Source organism: Fragaria vesca, linkage group LG2 (genome assembly GCF_000184155.1).
Source record: "Fragaria vesca subsp. vesca linkage group LG2, FraVesHawaii_1.0, whole genome shotgun sequence".
Taxonomy (NCBI): domain Eukaryota; kingdom Viridiplantae; phylum Streptophyta; class Magnoliopsida; order Rosales; family Rosaceae; genus Fragaria; species Fragaria vesca.
The window spans coordinates 1618061-1641255 of record NC_020492.1 but is presented as its reverse complement, the minus strand read 5'-3'; the positions used below and the strand labels follow the sequence as shown (position 1 = coordinate 1641255).

General features: G+C 36.5%; 1 protein-coding gene across 1 annotated transcript; it reads right to left on the bottom strand.

The window, feature by feature from the left end:
• Nucleotides 1-15006: 15006 nt before the first annotated feature.
• On the bottom strand, nt 15007-22194 carry LOC101301751. The gene is made up of 5 exons (XM_004291988.1): nt 21807-22194; nt 19780-19863; nt 16812-16862; nt 16566-16654; nt 15007-15115 (listed from the first exon to the last, which is right to left on the bottom strand). The coding sequence occupies exons 1-5, from the start codon at nt 22047-22049 to the stop codon at nt 15007-15009; spliced, it is 576 nt and encodes a 191-aa protein (XP_004292036.1). The 5' UTR covers nt 22050-22194.
• Nucleotides 22195-23195: the final 1001 nt, after the last annotated feature.

The window sequence follows — 23195 nt, the reverse complement described above, 5'->3', positions numbered from 1 at the left end:
TTTAAGAACAAATTAACAAATTAGGACAAACTAATATCCACATGTCATCTATCACAATAATTTTATCATAATACCTTTCACTACATATCAACTGCTACTGTCGATGATAGCACAGTAGCACACTGCCGAGTAGCACAGTAGCATCCGATAAAAATGTGTTATTTTAGGCAATTCTCCAGAATCAAACAAAGTTGCTACTGTTGCGATATGAGACCTTCATAAAGCTGCTACTGTTGCTATTAGAAACTTTCTGCTACTGACGACGAAATGGCTATTACTACCGCGAATCTAACTGCTAATGTCGACTTCTACTACCAATCTGCCTGCTACTGCCTACTATTGATAGAAAAGTGTGCTACTGTCGATAGAGCAGTGTACTACTACCGGTGCTATATTGCAATTTTTTCTGGCGTTTCTCCGGAACCAAACGAAACTGCTACTGTCGATTAAAGAATCTACTATTGTCAACTCTAAAGCTGCTACTATTGACTCGAAAGCTCCTATTTCCCATACATAATTATACTAACCGAGCCACAATCCTAATAAATCACCGATGACAATATATTCCTGCAAATTCAAAGCATTTAGCAACAGATTCAATTTCCTCTTTAACAATCGTGATTTAGAGTAATAAGAGATTTGTTCAAAATAGGAAAAAAACAAAACAAAACAAAAGAAAATTGAAAAATGTCACAAGCACAATAGCTTACCTTATAAGCCTAAAGATGAGAGAATGAGATTGTCGTCGTAGTCTTCAAATCACAAACCAACTACCACTAATGAAAGCCAAAACAAATCAAAGCAAGTTGATCTGAGCTTCATCTTTGCACAATAGCAATCCCACCCCCACCACTCCCAGCAAACCCAAACATAAGTAATGGAATCGAATTGGTGACCATGTCGTTTCTTGGGAAGAGAACAACGACTCTACGGCTCTTGTGGTGGCAATGTCAACATGTCGTACGTGGGACTTATGAGGGCGTCGTCGGTCGTGACGGAGAGAGAGGAGGAGTGGTAGAGATTAATCGGTGAGAGATCGAGATGAGTCGTCGTCGCCTCTATTCCAGGGATGGGAGCAACAACGACTTCATTCACGTCGTCATCGGAGATGAGATCCGAGAGTCGGAGTCGGAGGTCGGAGGTCGGAGACCATGGGTTCCTTGCGCCATCGTCGAGACGGCTACTGTCGTTCTAGCGGTTGGAGAGAGAGAGAGAGAGAGAGAGAGAGAGAGAGAGAGAGAGAGTGGAGAATGGAGAGATATTATATGGTATTAATTGTAATTCTGTTGTGAAGTTGGGTATTTTGGTCATTTAGCAGAGAAAAATCAGATCAGGCTTGGTACCATAGATTATGGGCCTCGGGCTTTTGTCCTAATTTATACAAAAATTATCAGAAATGAGTTTTTGTGTTTTTAAATTTGGTCGTGTGCTACTATGTAATTTTCTCAAACAGAAAAACAAGAGTATAATGTAGAGCATGTCGGTAATGATATTCAGGTGAGTTGCACTAGTTTGACTCATAGTGGTGTTCACGCATTGCATTTGCATGCGCAACAGTATCACAACAGTGTGTCCCTTATATTTTGTTTTTAAACAAAATAACTCATACAGAATAGCCTCCAAGGCAACTAAGTGCTAGTTTAGTATTGCTCTAATTTTTTTTTTAAAAAAACTATTGTTGTTGTACTTCAAAAATAATCAGCTGTAAATTAAAATAGTTTTGTGTTTGGTAGATATTAGTTTTAAAAGTGCTGCAAAGACAAAATTTATTAATGTAATTTTTTTCGATGACAACAACTTTTAAAAGCAACCTTGAGTTCGCTTCTAGAAGCTACTGTCAGTGACCTGTAATTTTTGAGAAAAAAAACTGTTTTTGTTCAGTTTACCAAACACCATTAAATCTAAAAGTTCAGTTAGAACCTGATTTTTTTAAAAGCGAAGCTACACCAAACATGTGTTAAGGCAACGAGTACTGCAATCCAAATGGAAAGCAGTAGATGCTTCAGCAAGGGTAGAACCCTGCCAAAGCAAACGGGAGTTACAATTATGACCAATCGAAACAAAATTGATTGCATCCTTATCTGTTCTTGTTATGTGATGGAGAAGATCGACATCTAGATAAAGTGTTGCATTTCTTCTTCTTCTTCTTCTTTTTTTTTTTGTGCATAACAGAATTTTCAAAGTCTAGTTCAAATGACAAGTTTTCCGTAGCACATTCATCAATTCTTAGGATTTGTAAAATCGCATCTTCTCTTTAACTTACTTTGCAAGTTAAGCTAAAATATGATACCTAAAATGTGTCATATTTTTACTAGGGCTGCTTTTGGATCAAATCCATTTTTAAAAATAGGATCCGCGATCTGAACTGTTTAATTATTTTGGATCGGATTTGCATTTTTAAATAAAAGATCTGAATCGATCCAGATCCAAAAAAAATCGGTTCGGATCTCGGTTTTTTTTCGGATCCGGAAAGCCTGGAATTTAAGACATATTTCCATGAAAGCAAAGATATTTCAGGTTTCCAAAAGTTCAAACCAACTTTGACACAAAATAATATTAAGCATTAAGCAATTTAAAGTTTCAAACTTAACAAAGTCTTGACAAAAAAAACAAGAAGCAAACTACTTTTTGTGTTTTATCTTTTCATTACCCTAAATCTAACGACTTATAATAGATCTAGTTCAATCTAATGGTTATTCGGATTTTTGCATTTTTTTTAGGATTTGATCTTCCTTAAACAGACCGGATCCACAAAAAACTGCATTTTTAATAATTACGATCCATTCTGAACAGCCTTATTCGGATTGGATCGACTTGGATCGGACCAAATATGCAGCCATAATTTTGACTCAACCAGATAGGACCAAACATGTAATTTATGAGGGTGAGTGAGTGTAGGCCAGTGTCAGATTTTATTAATTTAAAATAGTTATATATGATATGATATGATTAAAGTTTCATTTCATGTGTGATTAAATGATGATATAAAATGATTAAATAGATTTGAGTTTTGCCTTTATGGGTTGGAGATGCAAAACTTATACGAATAATTATAAGTTTGGGTAACCTAAAATTTAAATATAGGTTTAGGTTTTAGACCAATTGTTAAAGATGCCCTTAAGAACAAGAACAAGGCGATATTGTTCTTAACATAATTAATAAATCGTCACCCATCCCATCCGATACCGATACTTTTTTTTTCTCTCTCTCTCACTCTTTACTCTCTCTCACATCCTCGATGATGACGCCCGACGACACCCTCGATGACAACTCCCTCGACGACGAGCAGAGGCTCCGATCATACTAAATGTCTAAATGTATGGATATTTGTTTTGCAAGCTAGTGAGATGGATCTCTTCAAGGATTGTTGACTATATGCCGCCTGCCTCGCTCCCTCCTCCCGCTTAGAAACCCTAGCCTCCACGGCCCAGCGGGAGTGCCATGATCACACCTCTATCTCTGGGAGACGCTCCGACAAGTCCGGAGACTTCACTGCAAAGATCTAGGCGATAATGACGAATGAGTCGCTGACAGAGGAGGAGAAGGCGAAGAAGCATCAGAAGCTGATGAGCGGGAAGGCCGAGGTGGAGAAGGAGAAAGAGGAAAAGAAAGGGCCGGACACATTATTAGTTAATAGGCATCACATATTTAAAATGTGGTCTTATTTGTTCCAAATGCTTCCACTTCTTTCCTCTTTTGCCTCTTCCGAAAGGAAAGGAATGTACAACATTCCTCAGTTGGTGACATTTCCAATCATAATGATTACATTTGTCCTTGAATTTTAGAAGTGGGGTTTGCATTATAAAATGGGTATGACAAGCTATTCACTTCTAGATATCAAGGAGACCATCGATTCAATTAGTTACGGTACACCTACAAAAATTCAATGTGATATGCCAACACCCAACAACAACAATAATGGCAACTATATTTTTCTTTCTTGAATGGGAGGTTCTTAGCTTCCTCTAGCTAGTGAAGGCACTATGCTTCCCGCCTCAAACTAGATGAAACTTATGGCATCGCTTTTATGTTGATATCATGTATAACAGAACTATGTCACTTTCTCATCGTGAGTTAGAGAGTGATAAAGAATTAGGTTTAGCCCAAGTAGTGAGAGAAGAAAAGAAGAGAGCTACGATTACATGCTTTAGGTTTTTTTTTTTTTTTTTTTTATCAGGTAAACAATATTACAACTTTATGAGTCAAATTCACAACCTCACACTTACTAAGGGAAAACTATGTCGCTAGACTAAATAATACTAGGCATTACATACTAGGTTATGAGTTAAATTTCATCCAATGATATTAAAAATTGGATGCATCAATGTTTCTATGTTTCCTTTTTTAGAAGCTAAATGATGACATAAATAACGAAATCATAGTCATTTTTATAGTTAATGTCCATTTGATACAATTTTTAGCATCTCACTTCTCATTCCAACTGATAATGTTAAATAAGGGAATTGACTTTTAGGAATTATGAAATCTTTATTTTCAATTAAGTTCCAGAGAAATTCTCCGCATCCAAACACAACATAGGAAATTGTCTATAAGATGACATAATTTGTACTCATTCCAACTAGTTTTATCTAAAATCTTAACAAACAAAATTATTTGAAGGCCTCACCCCTTAACATTCATAAAGAGAGAAAATGGAATAGACAGAAGACTTGGCTGGAATCTCATCGAAGTCTGGTCACCAGTTGCTAGACTCCGACCAGATCGATGTCCTCTACAACAACCGCCACCGCCACCACCATACCAGCCCCGCCAGCTTGTGAGAAAGGCGAATACCTTAATCACAAAGCTGACGGGAAAACCAGTATCACATGTACGTGTTTGACCTAACCACTAATAGTTCAATATCATTGATCTTTGTATCTTTTTTGATTGAAACGTACGCAGAATATTAGTTGAAAAATTGCAAATAAATTAAAATTTGAACTGAAGATCAAAAGAATTGCAACAAATGTGTCATTGTCTTAAGTCTCTTGATTGATGTGGTCAACTATTGGTTAATTAAGGAATCAAATTACACGGTCGACCTTGATTAATTCTAAAAGTTTGAATAGAGTCACGAGTTAAAGGCGTAAAAATTCTCGACTACATTAAAATTTGATATTTATATGATTGTCAACCAAATATAAAATTATTCGCCAATTGACTAGATTATCATGACAGTTTGCTTGAGTAGAACTAGGGCTGCCACTTGGTTTGGTAAATACCAAACCGATCGAAAACCGACCGAAAATTTATGATTTGGTAAACCGAATTTTGGTAATCGAAATCAAAAAAACCGAAACCGAGAAATACCGAAAAAGTTGGTTTGGTTTTTGGTAAATACCGAATTTACCGAAATTCTAATTATTTAAAGACTTATATTTCTAAAAACATACAGACTAATAATCTTATCTCACGTTTTCAATTGTATATACCATTTAGTAAAAAACAAGACAATGAATAGAAAAATTCAACTATACTTGGTAGCATTCGGGTCTCAATTAAAGCGATAAACTTTAATTCAATGTTACTTGTTATATAAAAACGCTCTTACGTACCCGTCTTAGTCGATTCATTACACACACACATAGACAAACCCACTTAGATGACATGTAACCGCCCATGTAAAAATTTAGGAATATTTTTACCTCTCTTGATGATAGGGCTCCCCATAAAAAGCACAAGCGTAAATAGGGTTAGCCGTCTTGATCAAGGCCAAAACATTATCAAAAATACCTAATTTTTCTACCATAGTCGTATTTCACTATATTGATCACATCATTGTTCACAAGGTTTTTGAAAATCTTGCTTCCTCTTTGTAGTTGGTTTACAAAGATGTACATATGCATATAACTTTCTAAATAAGTTATATCACATTACCAGGCATGTTGTGCTTCCAATGATTACAATTCACAAAATTAAAATTCGATCGTCTGATGTGATCATTATAGTATAATACAATTATGATAGAAAATTCAATTGTACTCAATAATGCTTGGGTCTTGATCAAAGCGGTCAACCATAATTTAACGTCACTTATTACACGAAAAAGGTTTCACTGCCCTTATGTGACTTATTTTGGTCGACTCTTCCACACACATACTTTCACATAGATGACACATAACTTGTTCATATAAAAATTTGGAAACATTTACATCCTGACTATTTCGGTAGAAAATTAAACCATACTCGATAATGTGTACTGAAATGACTATCTTTTGTATATGTATTATCAGACTCTAGAAACTCAAGTGATATTTAAATTTTATAGTTTTTTATTGTTTTGTTATATTTTGAAAATATATTTGTTGTGAAGTTTGGTAATACCGAAAAACCGACATCCGAAGTTTGTAAGATTTATCTCATACCGAAGTTTTTGGTTTGGTAATTGAAAGTCATATTTCATTACCGAAAGCTTTGGTTTTGAAGTTTGTAACACCCATTACCGATTCGAACCGACCGAGTGACAGCCCTAAGTAGAACCCCCACTCAAGCTCAAACCCCAACAATGACAAGTCATTTATATCGGTAGGGCTTCTAAGTACTGGGGACCTACGAGACCTATATAACACTGGTAAATTGTGTCAGTTTTTACCAGAGTTCTTAAGGCTCGTATCCTGATGCCAGTGGGTTTAGAAGGTGGAAAACATAACGTTAACGGAGTCCGACAACTCTCAGGTGGTAATCGGTTTGGACACAAATGTTAGTAGTTAAGTTCTTGCGGGCTTAATCGGTTCATAATGTGCATGAGTTAGTGGGATGCCCCCTCAATCTAAATACATTTTACCAAAAACTTAATATAAAATTATTGGAATATATATGAGTTGAAAAAATTTGTGTTGGGGTGTAATTATTTAATCACACTAACGAATAGATGTTGTCAAATTTTAGTTAATTTGAAGTTACATATAAGAGCTATTGGAAGGTTCAAATTGATGTTGTAAATTTTTGTTAATTTGAAGTTACATATAAGAGCTATATATAAGAGCTATTGGACGGTTCCAATGACCGATCATTACACACACCCTCCCCCCGGCGAGGTTTGGGGTTAAAATCATTTCACTCCCCATATTTTTAATTTTAAAAATTTACCTCTTAAATTTCTAATTTTTATAAATAATGCCCTATTGTTGAAATGTCGTCTAATTCAGACGTTAATTTTGACTTCATAACTCACTAAAAGTGCTAAAATAGTCATATAACAACATAAATCGCTTTTTAGAACTTTTTTTTTCTAAGATTTCATGCTAGCATTTAACCTCCCAATTGAACAGAATTTTAGCAATTAGGTATGATTTATAAAAATTGGAAATTTTAGAAATGTAAATTTTCAAAATTAAAAGTATTGGGAGTGAAATAATGTTAAACTCAAACCTCAGGGAGGTAAACTGAAATTAATCCAAATTATAAAGTTGTAAGTTGTTGCTCGAAGCTTCTTCCCGTTCCCGGTACCGGTGCTCCCTTCTAATGTGTCAACTGACTGACTGAGGGCAATCCAGTTGCTTATGGTTAGGTCGCTTTCGCCATTGCTATTTTGAGTTCCGCCCCATCCCAAATTGCTTTATGATCGAGGACATGCGCGCAGATGCAAAAAATTTCGGTAAACATGGGGTTAGATAATTTATTTCATCCGCCCCTACTTCTCTGTTCTCACTTCTCAGTGATCTGGGTTGTAATGTTTCATACATACTGTATATTTTCTATAAACTTAAACTTTCAAGATGAATTCTGAATGATAATAGTTATGTTTAATCCGATTTATTCTCTTTACAATTCCCAGTCTAGAACTCGTACCAGCTGGTAAACGTGGTAGAATTAGTTGTACTTGTGGAATTAAGGTGGTTCACTTGTCTTAGTTAGTTTGTTTGTCGCACCAAGTTTAGCAAGTAATCGAGTATCTTTTTTGCTAAACAGAACATGAAGGATAATATATCTATGCATGGTACGTGATTGGTGAGAAGAATTATCAAATGTGTCTCCACGGCCTTCCTCACTACATGCAATCTTTGTATTTATTAATTAGTAGAATTAGGGTAATGAATAGGAATGCTTTCAGAAAATCAAATCTCCATACCATAATATGCAAAGATGATCATGTGCCAATTACGAAACCCAGTGTAGTCTCATAAATCAAACTACAACAAAGCCTCTAACAAAATGAAAGTATTCATTGATAGGGGAAAATCCATAATGGCATGTGTTTAGCCCCGTGGCCAAAACAACATGACCAATACATTAGACAATTCACTCTCTTATTTTGAGCCTAGTAGAGTTAAAAACTATTGAATTAAAGAAAAATACCATGTTAATGCTCTTAAATGTCAATGCGCTCCGTTATGATAAATGGAGGAAAAAACGCCAACCATTTACCTAGCTCATTAGAACTAATGTCTGCTGACTCAAAACCACATTAAAGAATTGACCCAAGCATCCTCCTTGCCCTTAAGATTAAGGTTTTTCAAGCCTCTATTTTTTTTTTAAGATTATGATATAGAAAATCTCAAATTCTAAGTTCAAGGTCTTTAACTAATTACATCTGAACTCGTCACTTTTTTCTTGAATAAAGTTTGTCATTTATGATATTTTTCTTCTTATGATGAAAGAGTCTAATAGAAAACTACAACACATAACCCCTAAGAAGACTCTCCTTTTAATTGAAGCTTTAGCCTAATTTGTCCATGGGTACCCCTTGTCCATATATATTCTTTTTCTCCTTTTTAGATTCTTTTATTTATATTCAGTTAACATGTGTAGATTTTCGATAAGGGAAGCCCTTCTAGTGAGGACCCTTAAGTTGAGAACTTTGTGAGGATTTTTCGGTTTATGGTTTAAAAGACCCAATTTTCGATCACATTTTGACATCTTATCCGTTCAGTTTTTAGGTTTATATGAGTAGATCATTTCTACAAATTTTCACCCAAATTGGTGTTCGTTAAGATAACAAACTAGATCAAATTAATGGACGAACCAAATCTGTTAAATATGAACCGTTCAAGTTCATAATTGATAAATCACACTTATGAATGTCTTAACAATTTTCAATATAGCTGAAAATTTGAATAAATGATCTACTCATAAATACCTATAAACTGAACGGTCAAGATGTAGATATAAGATCGGGATAAGCCGAAAAGTCCTCACTAAGTCCTTACTAAGTCCTCAACTTAAGGGTCCTCACTAGAAGGGCTCCCTTTCGATAAGATGTCCTAATATGATGATGGAATGGATCAGACTACATCATGTAGATACACACTAACTAGAGGGTCAGCTCTTATTAAACTATACGCAAACATCATTTATCACACGTGTTTGACCCAACCACTAATAGTTCAATATAATTGGTGTTTGCATCTTTTCCTGACTGAAACGTATGCAGAATTTTAGTTGAAGAGAAATGCAAATAAATTAAAATTTGAACTGAAGATCAATGAAGAATTGCAAAAAATGTGTCATTGTCTCAAATCTCTTGATCCATGTGGTCAACAATTGGTTAAGGAATCAAATTACAAGTTCGACCTTGATTAATTCTAAAAGTTTGATTAGACTCATTAGTCATAGGTAGAAAGCCTAAAGATTTTCGACTACATTAAAATTTGATATTTATATCAACTAAATATAAAATTATTCCTCAATGAAGGTGGACAAGATTAGGATGACACTTGGTTGAGTAGAACCCCACGTAGTCAAGTTCAAACCCCAACAATAACAAGTCCTTTATATTGGTAAATTGTTAAATATTTGGGACTTACAATACCCATATAACGTTAGTAAAAAATGTCAGTTTCCACCAGAGTCTAGATCATCTTGAAGCACTAATGCGGATGCGTGTGAGTTTACAAGGTGGAAAATCTAAGACTAACAGAGTCTGACAGCTCTCATGTGGTAATTGTCTTGGACACAAATGTTAGTTAATTAAGTTCTTACGAGCGACAATCGGTTCATAATGTGCATGGGTTAAAGGGTTGTCTCCCGTCATTCGAAATACCTTACCAAAGACTAAATATAAAATTATTCGAATATTAGTTGAACAAATAAAAAAGTGTTGGGGTGGACTTAATTTAATCACACCAACGAATAGATGTTGTCCGATATGTAGTTAATTTGAAGTTATACATAAGAGCTATTGGACGGTTCAAATGACCAATCATAAGATACGTCGAGGGCGATGCACTAGCTTGTAAAAAACTAAAAACTATCCCTTTGGGGCAGAACATCAACAGATGAAGTTATAAAGTTGTAAGTTGTTGCTTAAGCTTGTTCCCCGTACGGGTGCTCACTTCTTAATGTGTCAACTGACTGACTCAGGCCACTCCAGTTGCTTAAGGTATGTTAGGTCGCTTTTGCCATTGCTATTTTGAAGTCCGTCCCATACCAAATTGCTTTCTGATCGAGGACATGCAGATGCAGGACCTTGTAAACATGGGGTTTGGTAATTTATTTCATCCATCCCTACTTCTCTGTTCTGGGTTGTAATGTTTCATACATATTGTATATTTTCTACAACTTAAAACTTTCAAGAGAAATTCTGACCGATGTATTCTCTCTACAATCCCCATATGCAATGCAAGTCATCATTACAGTCTAGAACTCGTTCCAGCTGGTAAACGTGGTAGAATTAGTTGTACTTGTGGAATTAAGGTGGTTCACTTGTCTTAGTTAGTGTGTTTGTCGCACCAAGTTTAGCAAGTAATCGAGTATCTTTTTGGCTGAACAGAACATGAAGGATAATATATCTATGCATGGTACGTGATTGGTGAGAAGAATTATCAAATGTGTCTCCACGGCCTTCCTCACTACATGCAATCTTTGTATTTATTAGTAGAATTATGGTAATGAATAGGAATGCTTTCAGAAAATCAAATTTCCATACCATAATATGCAAAGATGATCAAGTGTCAAATACGAAACCCAGTTTGGCAAAATCAGTTTGTGTTTGCAGACAACGTACTATGATATTTTACTTTAAGCAAGTAAGCTTTTTCTCTCAACATCTCTTTTTTAACTGCAACTTCTCTTGCTGTAGCACAGTCCCATATAGCATTTTGCTAGGACATTGCCCATGGGCAACCAATCGTGCCAATTTTCGAATTAGGATTTCTCGCATATGATCTAACTGCTTCATCCCTTTGTGATGGATTGTCGGATTGCTGATCAGCAGTTTCGACTTGTATCCTTCTCCAGGGCCGGCCCTGTGTCGAGAAAGGCTCAAGGCGAGAAAATTTTTGAGGCCCCAAAACAATTTATCAATAAAAAAATTAATGTGTTTTTCAAAATTTTTGACATCAATACGAAATCAAAGAGTATGTGTTCTTCATAATCTAAACATAGCATAGCATCTACAAATAATTAAAAGAGGATGTGGTTATGTGAAATCGACAAACAATTCAAACTCAACTTCAAAATCATCATATATTCATATTCAATGTTTAGCAAATCAAATCAAGAACACACTAAGGGAAAATCACAATTTCTTCAAAGTAGAAAAGAAATATCTTCAAAGAAGAAAGAATAAAAAATCATGCCCTTTTAGATTGATATAATTGAGTTGTGTTGCTCTTTCGATCGGGTTTGCTACTCCCTTCTTTTCTTGTTTTTTCGATCTCTTCAGTTTCTTCTATGAGTAGAAGAGAAGACGTAATTGTTTTGGACTGTGCGTAAAGGAGAGACGCACATGTCTTCTTCTATCTCTTTTTTTTTTTTTTTTTTTTTTTAATTATATGTTTATACATAAATAAAAAAGTTGAGGCCCCAATTTTGAGGCCCAAGACCCTTGTCTGGTCCATCTTGCCCCAGGACCGGGCCTGTCCTTCTCTAATGGTGAACGGATCACAACATCAAAGAGAGAAGAAGAATCGATCTCTCGTCATTTACAGTTCCTATTAACAAAATACAAAATTATGTAGCTTGCTAATTGAGAATCTAATTTTTGCTATAGCAATAAGCTATCTATCTTTTCTTTTTTTCTTTTTTTTTACTTTTAAAAAAAAAAAAAAAAAATTAGCTATCTATCTTGCTTGAGTTGTGCAAATGTATCATTAAGACTAACAAAATCAAAGCTAATAGTGGTGAACATGGTAAAGAGGATTATTGTCTTGCTGGCTAAGAAAACTTACTGAACAAATTATAACAAGTAATATGGTAATCTACTGTGCATTAAGGCACTATGCACTATGCAGATATAATAATTTATAAGCTTTGAGTAATACGACCATCTGGACCAAGTGACAACTCTGCCTTAATCTAGACTCGTAAATTTGCAGAGTAAAGGTAACACTCCAATGTATTGCCTCTAAAGTACTATCAGTTTCTTACAAGGCATGTGGTCTCTCATTTGCAACTAAAATGTCAATAGTACCGGCGCTATGTAAATTTCCTAGAATCTTACCTGCAGTTTTGTGCATTAAAATTGCTTCTTACGAACTGAGTTCATGACTTTATAAAGCACATGGTGCATGATGCTAAGTTCCAAGCTCTAAAGAGCAAACAACTGAGAAGATCGATGTCTATTACAAATAGGCTATGCAGTTACACAACCACACATTGGGGAATCACATTTAGCTTCTAAACATTTAATTTATACGACAATTTCAAATTTGTTCAGGACAGATAGCAACAGACAGGAACTAAACAGATCCCATAGCAGAAAATCCAAATACCAAGTATCGATTGGTCTCTGAAAATACCATCAGAACTGATATCAACACCAAAAGACTCCTACTTTACACCTTTTGTGAAGGCAAAGTTGGAACTTTGTGGGTTAAAAATTAAATGTAGGATGAACTAAAAGATGGAAACTTGAGAAGATGCAAGCCTCTGCATTGGGGCTTGTAGAATTTGGGAAGCCGGTAAAGGAAGCATAGTAGTTCGCAATTCCTTATTTGAAGATAGTTCTTCAACATTACAAAGACACTAGAATCCAATCAACCTTGTGCCCGGGAACACAATGCTTCATGGAGCATTCAATATGGGAAGCAGTATCAAACAAAATGAACTTTCCGAAAACACAAACTAGATAGCCTTGGCGTCATACCAAGAATTAAAATAGATCCGACCTTTACTGAGGTTAAGGACATGGGATGTGAGAGTTGCACATTATCCAGCTCATACTTAAGAGGCAGCCTCCATATGACCAAACTTGAATAGTTCTTTCATATCTGAATTTTCGAGCTCAAGTGTTACTGAAGTCTGGTTGCTAGTAAACAAACTACAATCTAGGAACTACTATCCAGCTATTAGAGGCATATTGACGCAGGGGACCAATGGACCATGTATCATTCCAAGAATCGATAGAACAACCATCACCAATTCTCGAAGAGCTACACTCCGTGATCAGCGTCAGGTTATTAAACTACCAGAGGAATACTTATATTGAGGTTGAAAGAGAAAAACCTTCTCAACATTTTTGAAAGAGAACTCCGTAACCCTGGATCATGTATAAACAACCTCCAACCCACTTTAGCAAGCATGCTTTGATTCATATTCACAAATATAAATGCTAGCTGAGTAGGCACCAATCAAGTTTACACATTATAGCAATAGTAGAATTGTATTACTCCAACCTCATCTGAGGATGTACTCCAACCTCATATCAACTTCACATCATTAGAAAATAACTAGTTGCAAAGCAACCGAAGTCAAGAGAGGAAAAAAGCATGTTTAAATCTTGGCACTTGAACTGTAGGCATTGCCGCATTGGTGGTAACTGGTAACTATCATGTTTTCTAAATCTTTGGCACTGTAGTCATTGCCTAGTGCAGTGCAGGCTTGGATCATTATAACAAAGCTGATATGATCAAGAACCCATTTTTTCTCTTCCGTGATAAAAAAACAATTCACCCATCTTATTTATACCACCAGCCCGACCACAAGCTCTAACAGTGCAGTTGGAAAAAAGGTGTATCTCAGTATCTATAACATCTGAATTCCTTGACAGATAGAGTACTTTAGATTTTATCATCACATTTCCATGAATATTTTTCTAGTTCTCGGTAACAAATACATTGTAAGTATTGTGGTGCATCCACATAGCCTGAAATTGAAAAGAGGTTTAGTTCTCAAGTGAGGTACATAAGTAAAGAGATTGATCAGGAGAGGACAAAAGTCAGAGGACATCTTTGCGAGATGAAAATCCCTTGCTTCAGGAAACTGAAACCTCTGATCACAATCTCACAAGCATTTGTCTAGTCTTTCTTACAAGGCACCAATGAGTTTTTTTTTTTTTTCCTGTTGAAACCTTAAACTAGGAAAAATCACTTGAGAGGCAACAATCGTATTAACATGCATAAACTCACAAGGCAACAATCGTATATTTGATATAAGCCATGGCCTCTCTTCCCATGTTCTGAAAAACATAGGTCAGGCCATTCATGTTTTCTTACCCTTGCAAATCTAGGCCAACGCATATAATTACGGAAAATAGTACCGCAATGAATATAAAATATGAGATTTGTGACAAGATGACATTTCAATGAGTCAAACTGCTAATTTGGCTATCACTTTTATCTTTTTTAAAGCGCAACTGTAATTTAGACCAGCAATCTTCCAATCTTATTTCTCTATTTTAGCATCTCAGATATTTTTGCAATGGAGGTTGAAAAGGGAAAGACATACCTGCTACTGATCGTCAGTGCTGCAGTCAATGACGAGCTATTCTTTGACATAGCTGGCCACAACTTGACAGTGGTAGAGATTGATGCAGTATATACCAAACCATTTACGTCTCAGGCAATACTAATAGCACCAGGCCACACCTTCATGTGCAGGCAAACCAAGTCCCCAGTAGATATTTCATGGCTACAAGGTCATTCATGGATGCACCTCTTTCCATAAACAACAAAACTGCCACTGCAATCCTACAATATAAAGGCACCCAATTCTGTTCTGCCAGTCCTTCCCAACTTCCAGCACTCAATGCCACAGCATTTGTGCTGAGTTACAACGGGAAGCTGAGAAGACTAGACACAGTAAAGTACCCGGAAAATGTACCTCTTGAAGTGGATAGACATCTTAACACATCTCGCTGCTTCTTTGAACAACATCACTTTCATGATGCCCCAAGTTGGACTGCTTCAAGCTCATTACTTCAACATCACGGGGGTATTTTCTACCGATTTTCCTGACAGCCAGCCAACACAGTTCAATTACACAGTTGCACCACTCACTGCCAACCTCGGAACTAAACTAGGAACTCGGCTAAGCAAGATTGCCTTTAATTCTACAGTAGAGTTGCTGAGTTGGTGACGCAAGATACCAATCTTCTCACAGTGGAATCCCATCCACTCCACCTTCATGGTTACAAATTCTTCATTGTTTGACCCCAAGAAAGACCTCGCTAAGTTTAACATAGTGGATCCAAAATGCAGACTTGCAGAGTTCTGCAAACATTAATTCAAAGAACTCGTGATTGACGAGACCAATAGAATGTGTACTCAATAGTCAATACAATCTATCTAATAAATCCCTCTTTTCTCAACAAATTAGCAGAGCTGAAATTGCTTCATACTAGAGTTCACTCAGACTCACCAAGTAAATATCCGACATTTGTGATCACTGATCACAAGCTAAGTATATGTCTGCCAATCATCAAATTTACTCAGGAGATCATCCAGCAATTAAACAATGGGCACTGAGAAAGGAGATAAGGGTCACCAATTACTAAACCAACAAAGAGACCAGATACATACATTTGACTGTTAACACCGATTTTGTATCAAAGAGTCTCCTCAATGGATAGCTAACTTGATGAAATAGTATGGCCTGAAATGAGAGAACATGCATGTGCCATATCCAACCTAAAGCCATCATATTTAATCTTGTTCCTTGAACTCCAAATAAACCATAAAAGATGTGACAAAGCATGCTGACCACAATTCCCTTCTTTGCATCAGTCAATGACCCAATAGAAATAATTCAGAGAACGTAATGCAACTGAAATAAATATATCACTGGACACACAACTTATTGCAGAACCATGCATATCCTTCCATAACTTAATGGCTCAAAAGTGGGAAGAAGCACTAAGACCAACAGTAAATGCCACTGAGTCCAATTTTGTAAGGCAACAATGAGTTACTTATTGAAACAGCAAGCAGGGCAAAATCAATTGAAAGTGGCAACAATCGTATTAGCAAATCCTCACAAGGCAACAAATCTCATAAGTCTCTCCAACAGTATTGCCTCACTGGCTTGTTTGTTGGAACCTCAAGCTTCGCATCATAAACCGACAAGGCAACAATTTCAATAGTATCCCCCAACAATGCTTTTATCTCAGAGCTAGGCATCCTTATCCTTTTTAGGGACCAATTCCGACTAGTCTTTCTGAAACTTTCAGATACCCTTATTTCAGTGGGATCAAAATAATCAAATGGCAACCTCGACCCAATTCTTACTTTGTAACAATAATCATGGGAATGATGAAAAAGAAGAAACCCCTCAGAATTCCAGCATGAAACCCACCAAAAATGGTTCCTCAACCCCAAAGAAAAGAGGGAGCACCAATATTTTGAATTGAAATTTCACGCTTGCCAATCTCATATTAATCTAGGGTTTTTTCTTTTTCATCATACCTTGTATATCCACCGACACAAATAGAAGGGCCAAATCGGGTCCATTGAACATCCCAAACCCGCCGCAGCCGCCGCGAGTATATCTGAAACTGAAACAAGGAGAAACAGAATCAAAAACCAAGAAGCGAAACCGAAGAGATTCACAGATCCTTATTGTGAGATTCAATTGAATTGAAAAAGACGATTACCGAAACTGAGAAGAATCAAACGAAAGAGAAAAGAAAAGGGAACGCTTGAGGATTTTACCTTGTGGCGGTGAACAACAGCGGTGGTGGTTGGCCGCATCTGGGAGCGGATCTAGATGACCCAAACAATTTTGCATTTCAAAAATTGAATCAGAGAGAGAGAGAAAGAGAGAGCCAATCTTAGAAAGTTAGAATTCAAAATTGAAACGAGAGAAATAGAGAGACGTTACTGGCCTCATACCACTGCCTCATTTTTTTTTTTTTTTTGAGGAAACTGCCTTAGTTTAGTCATTTATGTATATTTTTTCTTATGAAAGGACAAATTAAAAAAAAGAAAAAGTAATAACAAAGAAATTACAATCTGCAATTAAATGATAAATTATGAATGAATGAATTTTTTTTAAAATGTACCAACAAGTTTTCAGTAGTTTTTTTAAGGCGCTCCACAAAAGACGGAGCCGCGCATCAGGTTTTGGTGCAGGGCGGCGGTTCGATCTGACTGTCGGGCTACTCAGCATGGCCGGCCTTGAGGCAAGAGCTGCTAGGCTTGTGTCTAGGGCCTCTAGTAATTGAGGGGCCTCTAAAACTTTATTCTTTCCATATCATTTTTGTTAAAATTAATTATAAGATTCATTTTCAATTGTTTTTACTAATTTTTTCAATTATTTATGAAAATACTTCAAGTATCAGATTTGACAAGTTCAAATTACAATTTAGATATATATTTCTTTCTATTTTGTCAAATTCAATTTGATATTTGATTTTCCTAATTAACTTGTTAGCATAAAATGATTAACTTCCTTCAATTAGAAATGCTTAGGTTTTAAATTTTAATTTATTGGCTAATAAAAAATTCTATAAAAATTTATTTTTTATTTTTACGTCTAGGGCCTCCACTGATACAGGATCGGCCCTGCATACAGTCATCATAACTCCATATTCACCAATGTACCCGCATACATGATATGCATCATATGTCTTCATGATCCCCATTATCATGTGTGACAGTGTGTCTACACAGTACAGTGTACACATACATTGATTTTGTTCACGAGGACATGACTCGAACCCTTTCCATGTGTGTTATTCCTTCCATTATAAATGCTTAGGTTTTAAATTTTAATTGATTGGCTAATAAAAAATTCTATAAAAATTCATTTTTATTTTTACGTCTAGGGCCTCCGCTGATATAGGGCCGGCATTGCTACTCAGGCGGCGTCTCATCTCGGTAAGGCGATCGGGTGTGGTGACTTCTTTCTGGTTAGGAGTGGGTTTGTCAAATTCGAGTGGTGTTCTGTCCTTGGATAGCCTGTGATCAGAGTTGTGGTTAGGATTCCAGGTGGTGTTAGTTGAGGAGACAGCAGCTTTCGGAGGCACGACACCGGCCTAGCCGCTGTGAAGGTGGTACTTTGTCGATGCAGGTCATTTTGCGGCGAAAGGTGGACTTGGTCCTCGATTTGATCAGTGAAAGGTCACACCCGGGAAGGCCACCAAACTAAGGTTGGTGAGGTACTGACTCCAGCGGCTTCATTAGGGTTCCAGTAAGAATTAGACTAGGTTCATGGAACAAGATTGTGAGGATGGATTAGGCCTTAGGGCTTTTTGGTCCATGTCACTTTCCCTTATGTCCTTGACTTAGACTGATTGTGTTTGGGACCTAGTGTAATAGCCCGAGTATTTGTTACTAATTTCAAATTTTATTTTGAAAATTATCAAATTAGAAGTTAGCGAGATTCGTGGCTTGAAAGAAGAGTGGGAGGGTTCAGAACTTATTTTTGGCTAGAAAAGATTTATCCGAAGAGTTAAAAGGGGTTCTTCTTACGTGCTCTCTCTCTCTCTCTCTCTCTCTCTCTCTCTCTCTCTCTCTCTAATTGAGTTAGTGTGACCCTTGAACCGGCACATAAATATATGGTTCTTGAGCCTTGAACTGCCTTGGATACGACTACCGGCCACCAAAATACGAAATTAGCATATACATTAGATAGCTTCCAGCACATAAGATTCGGGTGAAGGAACCACCTTTGCTCCCGAAATTCCCATTTAGTTGTTTTCATTTCCTATATTTTATTTATAATTAGTTGTTGCATTTTTATTTCAGTTAATTAGGTATCAAATACTAATCTCGATGACAAATTCTACTCATTGTAAACAGTCATTACTAAACATGTAGTATTGATTATGTTTTGGTGCAAACTGAGACAGAGCATTGTTAAGGCTTGGTGCCTTAGAGTAGCATTTCCCTTAATTTTATTTTTCTTTTTCTTTGTTTGCATTAATGACTTATTGCTGATTACCCAAGGATTGTGGTTATCCACTAATCCACGTGGTACGATACTTTAGGTCTAAATAATCCACGTGGTCTTCTTTGATGACCATGCTATTATTGCTCGTTAGTTGCATTAAAAACATCAAATCAGGGGGCGAGTTTGTGGACAAAAAAGAAGAAGATAAAATCTGACTACTCGTCATGTTTTGGGCTAGACATGTTTTGCTTGGAATTTTATGTCTTATCATACAAAGATAACAAATCTTGTTGTTCTTTGATGACCGTGCTATTATTGCTAGTTAATTGCATTAGAAGTATCAAATTAGAGAGCGAGTTTGTGGACAAAAAAAGAAGATAAAATTTGACTACTCGTTATGTTTTGGGCTAGACATGTTTTCCTTGGAATTTTATCTTCTACATACAAAGATAACAAATCTTGTTGGAATGATATGAAAAATTAAATCTTGAATTGTCATTGCATCGCATTGTAATTCGGTCGCCAGATTTAATGGTTGTGTTGTCACCCCTAGGTTCTTCAAGAATTTGCTGAAGGGCCTATTCGTCAATGGTGGATTCAATATGGAACAATAATTTTATGTTTTCATATATGACAGTGTTGAGCTTCTGGTTTTTCTAAAAATCTTTAACTGATCCAATTTCTAATCCAACTTGTATGCCGTTGTTCCAAACACTGGATAAGATTGTGATTTTTTCCAATCCAATCTGTTCAATAGTCCAATCGCAATAAGACATGGATACATACGTTTGTAGTAGTCCTCAGATTGGCTAGTGTCACACCCCGGACCTGATGTTGGTGGTTTCTAAGCACCTGACGCCGAACTCGAAGCTTGAGCGGGAAAAGTAAAAGAAACTAAAACAATTTCAAATACTTTTCTCAAAATATTGAAAATAAAACATTTATAATAACAAAAATCAATTACAAAGATAAAAATGATGAGCCCTTACGATCTATCTGACTTCTAATATTCCGTAACTCTTTTTTACTCTCGTACACGTCAACTAACATCACCGTTAGTCTTCTAGAAACACTTGTTCTCGTACGAACCTAAACAAGAATCTATAAGGGTGAGCTTACGCTCAGTAGGGCTAAACCTTCTTAGGTTATACTTAACTACGTCGCACAATCAAATTATCAACTAATGCCATATATAACATCAAATCGATGCATAAATGCTAATGCACTCTCTCCACTCTATTACTGGCTAATTAGTCCATACACGTCTCATACCGTGTAGATGTCTCGAATATACGACCTAACAAATCAGTAACATATAAACTTCAGTATCTCTTTTGTTAGTCTTTTGTTAACCTCATGGTCCCTAGTCCCGAAACCCGATAATATCATTTTATCGACTCATACGTCGAAAAGGCATAGATTCCCTACTCATTTACGCATGTGGGCTGATCATAACTACTGGAAGTCCCCATAAGGAAACTCAACTACACAAAATGTATCTATTCTATCAATCTCTTTCTCATCTCCAGAATCACCAATCTCACTTCTAACAATTTCTCACAATGCATTATGTATGCAATCAACAATACATGCTTTTCTGATAAGCGAAAACATCGATCATATATTTCAACGATATCACATGCGTTTAACAAAAACAATAACATCCAAGAGTTAATCACTCAATGGCACACAAAACACACATTTCATTTTTTACTCTAATTATCAAATTAAAGAAAGGTTCCCCGAGAAAGACCCTACCTGAAATCCGAGCGCTAGTTCTTGACGCTAAACGAAATTAGTAACTCGGCGACTTGTTTCTGGAATCCTTATCCTTCTACTTCTGCAAGCTCGTGTCTCTCATTCCATCCTCGTACACCCTTACTTTGAAGTAGCCAACATTTATGCCGAAATTGTTAAGGACACCCATATTGCCTTATTTCCAATTCCGCTCACTTTTTCTGGCAATTACCAAATCACATGCCACTGCATTAAGTTGTATCCCAACTATATATGCACCAATATAAACTCTGGATTTACTCTGAACACCCAAATCACCATCCTCCGATTCCATTGACCTTCGTAGTCAAATTCTGAAATTATGGACACCCAAAAACAAGTGTCCAATTCTTCCATTCCATCCTTCAAATTGCTATAGACACCCAAAGCCTTAATCTGCGTTTCCTCTCAAATGTCATGCGCACACATTCTTCTTCAAGTCCAATACATTAATTTCTTTTTACTTAAGAAACTAACATACTAAACCTCCTGCACTTCACAATTCACTTTGTCTGCCAATACCAATACATCACCATCAGTTCGGAGTTTCCATCAAATTGACCACTCCATTTTGACAGTACTGCAAGGTACCTAGTTCCATTTATCAAACCAACTACAAGTATAAACACCAAAATGATTCTAACACTACTGTCCTTAATTCCCAGCAACATAATTCAATCATCCAACATCTTTCTTCAACAACAATTCAGTAGTTAAAATCCATCCAAAACATAGAAACTAAACCCAGAATCGTCAACCATCAGCTATCACCACTGCTAACACCAACCACCAAACACAGTAACCTTCAAAATTCCCAAAATCCCTAACCTTCGATTCTTAATCAAAACTGAATATCAGATATACAGAGAACATGAAATCCGAAACCAGAAATGAATCAAACACCTCCACCACCGCCGTGCATGGCGGCACGTACGGCAGTCACCCACTGCCAAAAATCCAACTTCCTCCAAACTCAAAAAAACTCAATTTCAATTATATAAACACGTAGAGCTTGAAGAATGGACCAGCTTTGATACCTGAACCGAATTCGAAGCTCGCCGGAAAACCAAGAACAACGTCGGGAAACTCAGAAATCTTCCTCCCTTTGATTCTCTCTCACCGGACCTCATCTCTGCAAGCTGAAGGCACAGGGACGTCGACGAGACCAAGTCCAAGTTACCAGCATCAGTCTTGCTCACCGCCGTGGCCGGAATCAAGAACTCGCCGGCGAACCCAGAAAAGTTTCTCTCCATCGATTCTCTGTCAGTGGACCTCCTCATCGATAACGAAGGGCATCTTGAGGTCGGGGACGGCGAGACGAAGGCGTGGACACCAGCCTTGCGCAGGGAGACGGCCGGACGTCGGAGAACGATCGACGCTCCGTCGATGTAGAGAAACTGGAGAGTGGAGACGAAGTCAGTGGGCTCGATCAAATGAAGTCCAAGTTGATCCGCATCAATATATGATCTCAAATGGACGGTCCAGCTCTCACCGACTTTGGTTTTGTATTTTTAATTAAATTTTCGGATAATACTAAATTTTCAAAAATTATTAAAAATAGATCCGATGTCCAAACGATGCTCCGAAAAATCCTACAAACTCGTAACGACGTCTAGGTTAATCCTATAAGCTCGAAAAACAAAATTTAACAAACCAAAAATTTGAATAATTTTTCAAAAGCCACAAAGAATTTGAAGAATAATAGAAATCAAAATAAAAATAACTCGAAAAATAATTTTTCTTTTAAAAATAGAAAACCGAAATTCCAGGATGTTACAGCTAGTATAGGTTTAAATCACAATACAGCCATACTAAGTTGGAAACTCATCTATCATATATTCACAATCTCTAACGAGGACATGCGTGACACGTGATTCACCATTGCACCGATAGTCTCAACTTAACAATCAATAAGGTGTTGAGTTTTAATCACAAAAATATCTCGGTCAGTTGAGTACGATCCATATACTTATAAGTGATATTTTGTTTATTTTATTTGTTACTTGCATATGTGGGATCTTTTCTCTCTAACATGTCTCCTCACGTGTAACCTAACTAATTTTTTATGTTTGCAAGTGAAATTCTCTCAATCTCATTCTGACATAAGAAATTGATACATTAATCAGTCCACTTTATTTTAGAAATCGATACATAGGATCCAGGAACCACTACAAACATTTTGTAAGAAACCATTCGAAACCATTCGAGGAACCCAAATTTGGGCCCATCACGATTGGATACACAATTAAAGATGGACGAGCAGGGAATAGCTATGTTTGTGTCTATCATTATACTAATATCGTTCAGCTTATCTACCTGAAATGTGTTGGATTGTAATCACAAAAAGATCTTGATATATAATTATATATAATCCATCCACTTCTATGTTATATTTGATTTATCATTTTTTTAACGTGAGCTCTAGT

What these genes read in the sequence shown, in the direction of transcription:
- LOC101301751 (XM_004291988.1), bottom strand. Translation starts at nt 22,049, where the DNA reads ATGAGGAGGTCCACTGACAGAGAATCGATGGAGAGAAACTTTTCTGGG. An exon ending in GAGCTTCGAATTCGGTTCAG is followed by an intron (nt 19,864 to 21,806) that starts GTATCAAAGCTG and finishes TTCCCGCTCAAG; the next exon opens with CTTCGAGTTCGGCGTCAGGT. An exon ending in ATCTGAGGACTACTACAAAC is followed by an intron (nt 16,863 to 19,779) that starts GTATGTATCCAT and finishes TGGGTCATCTAG; the next exon opens with ATCCGCTCCCAGATGCGGCC.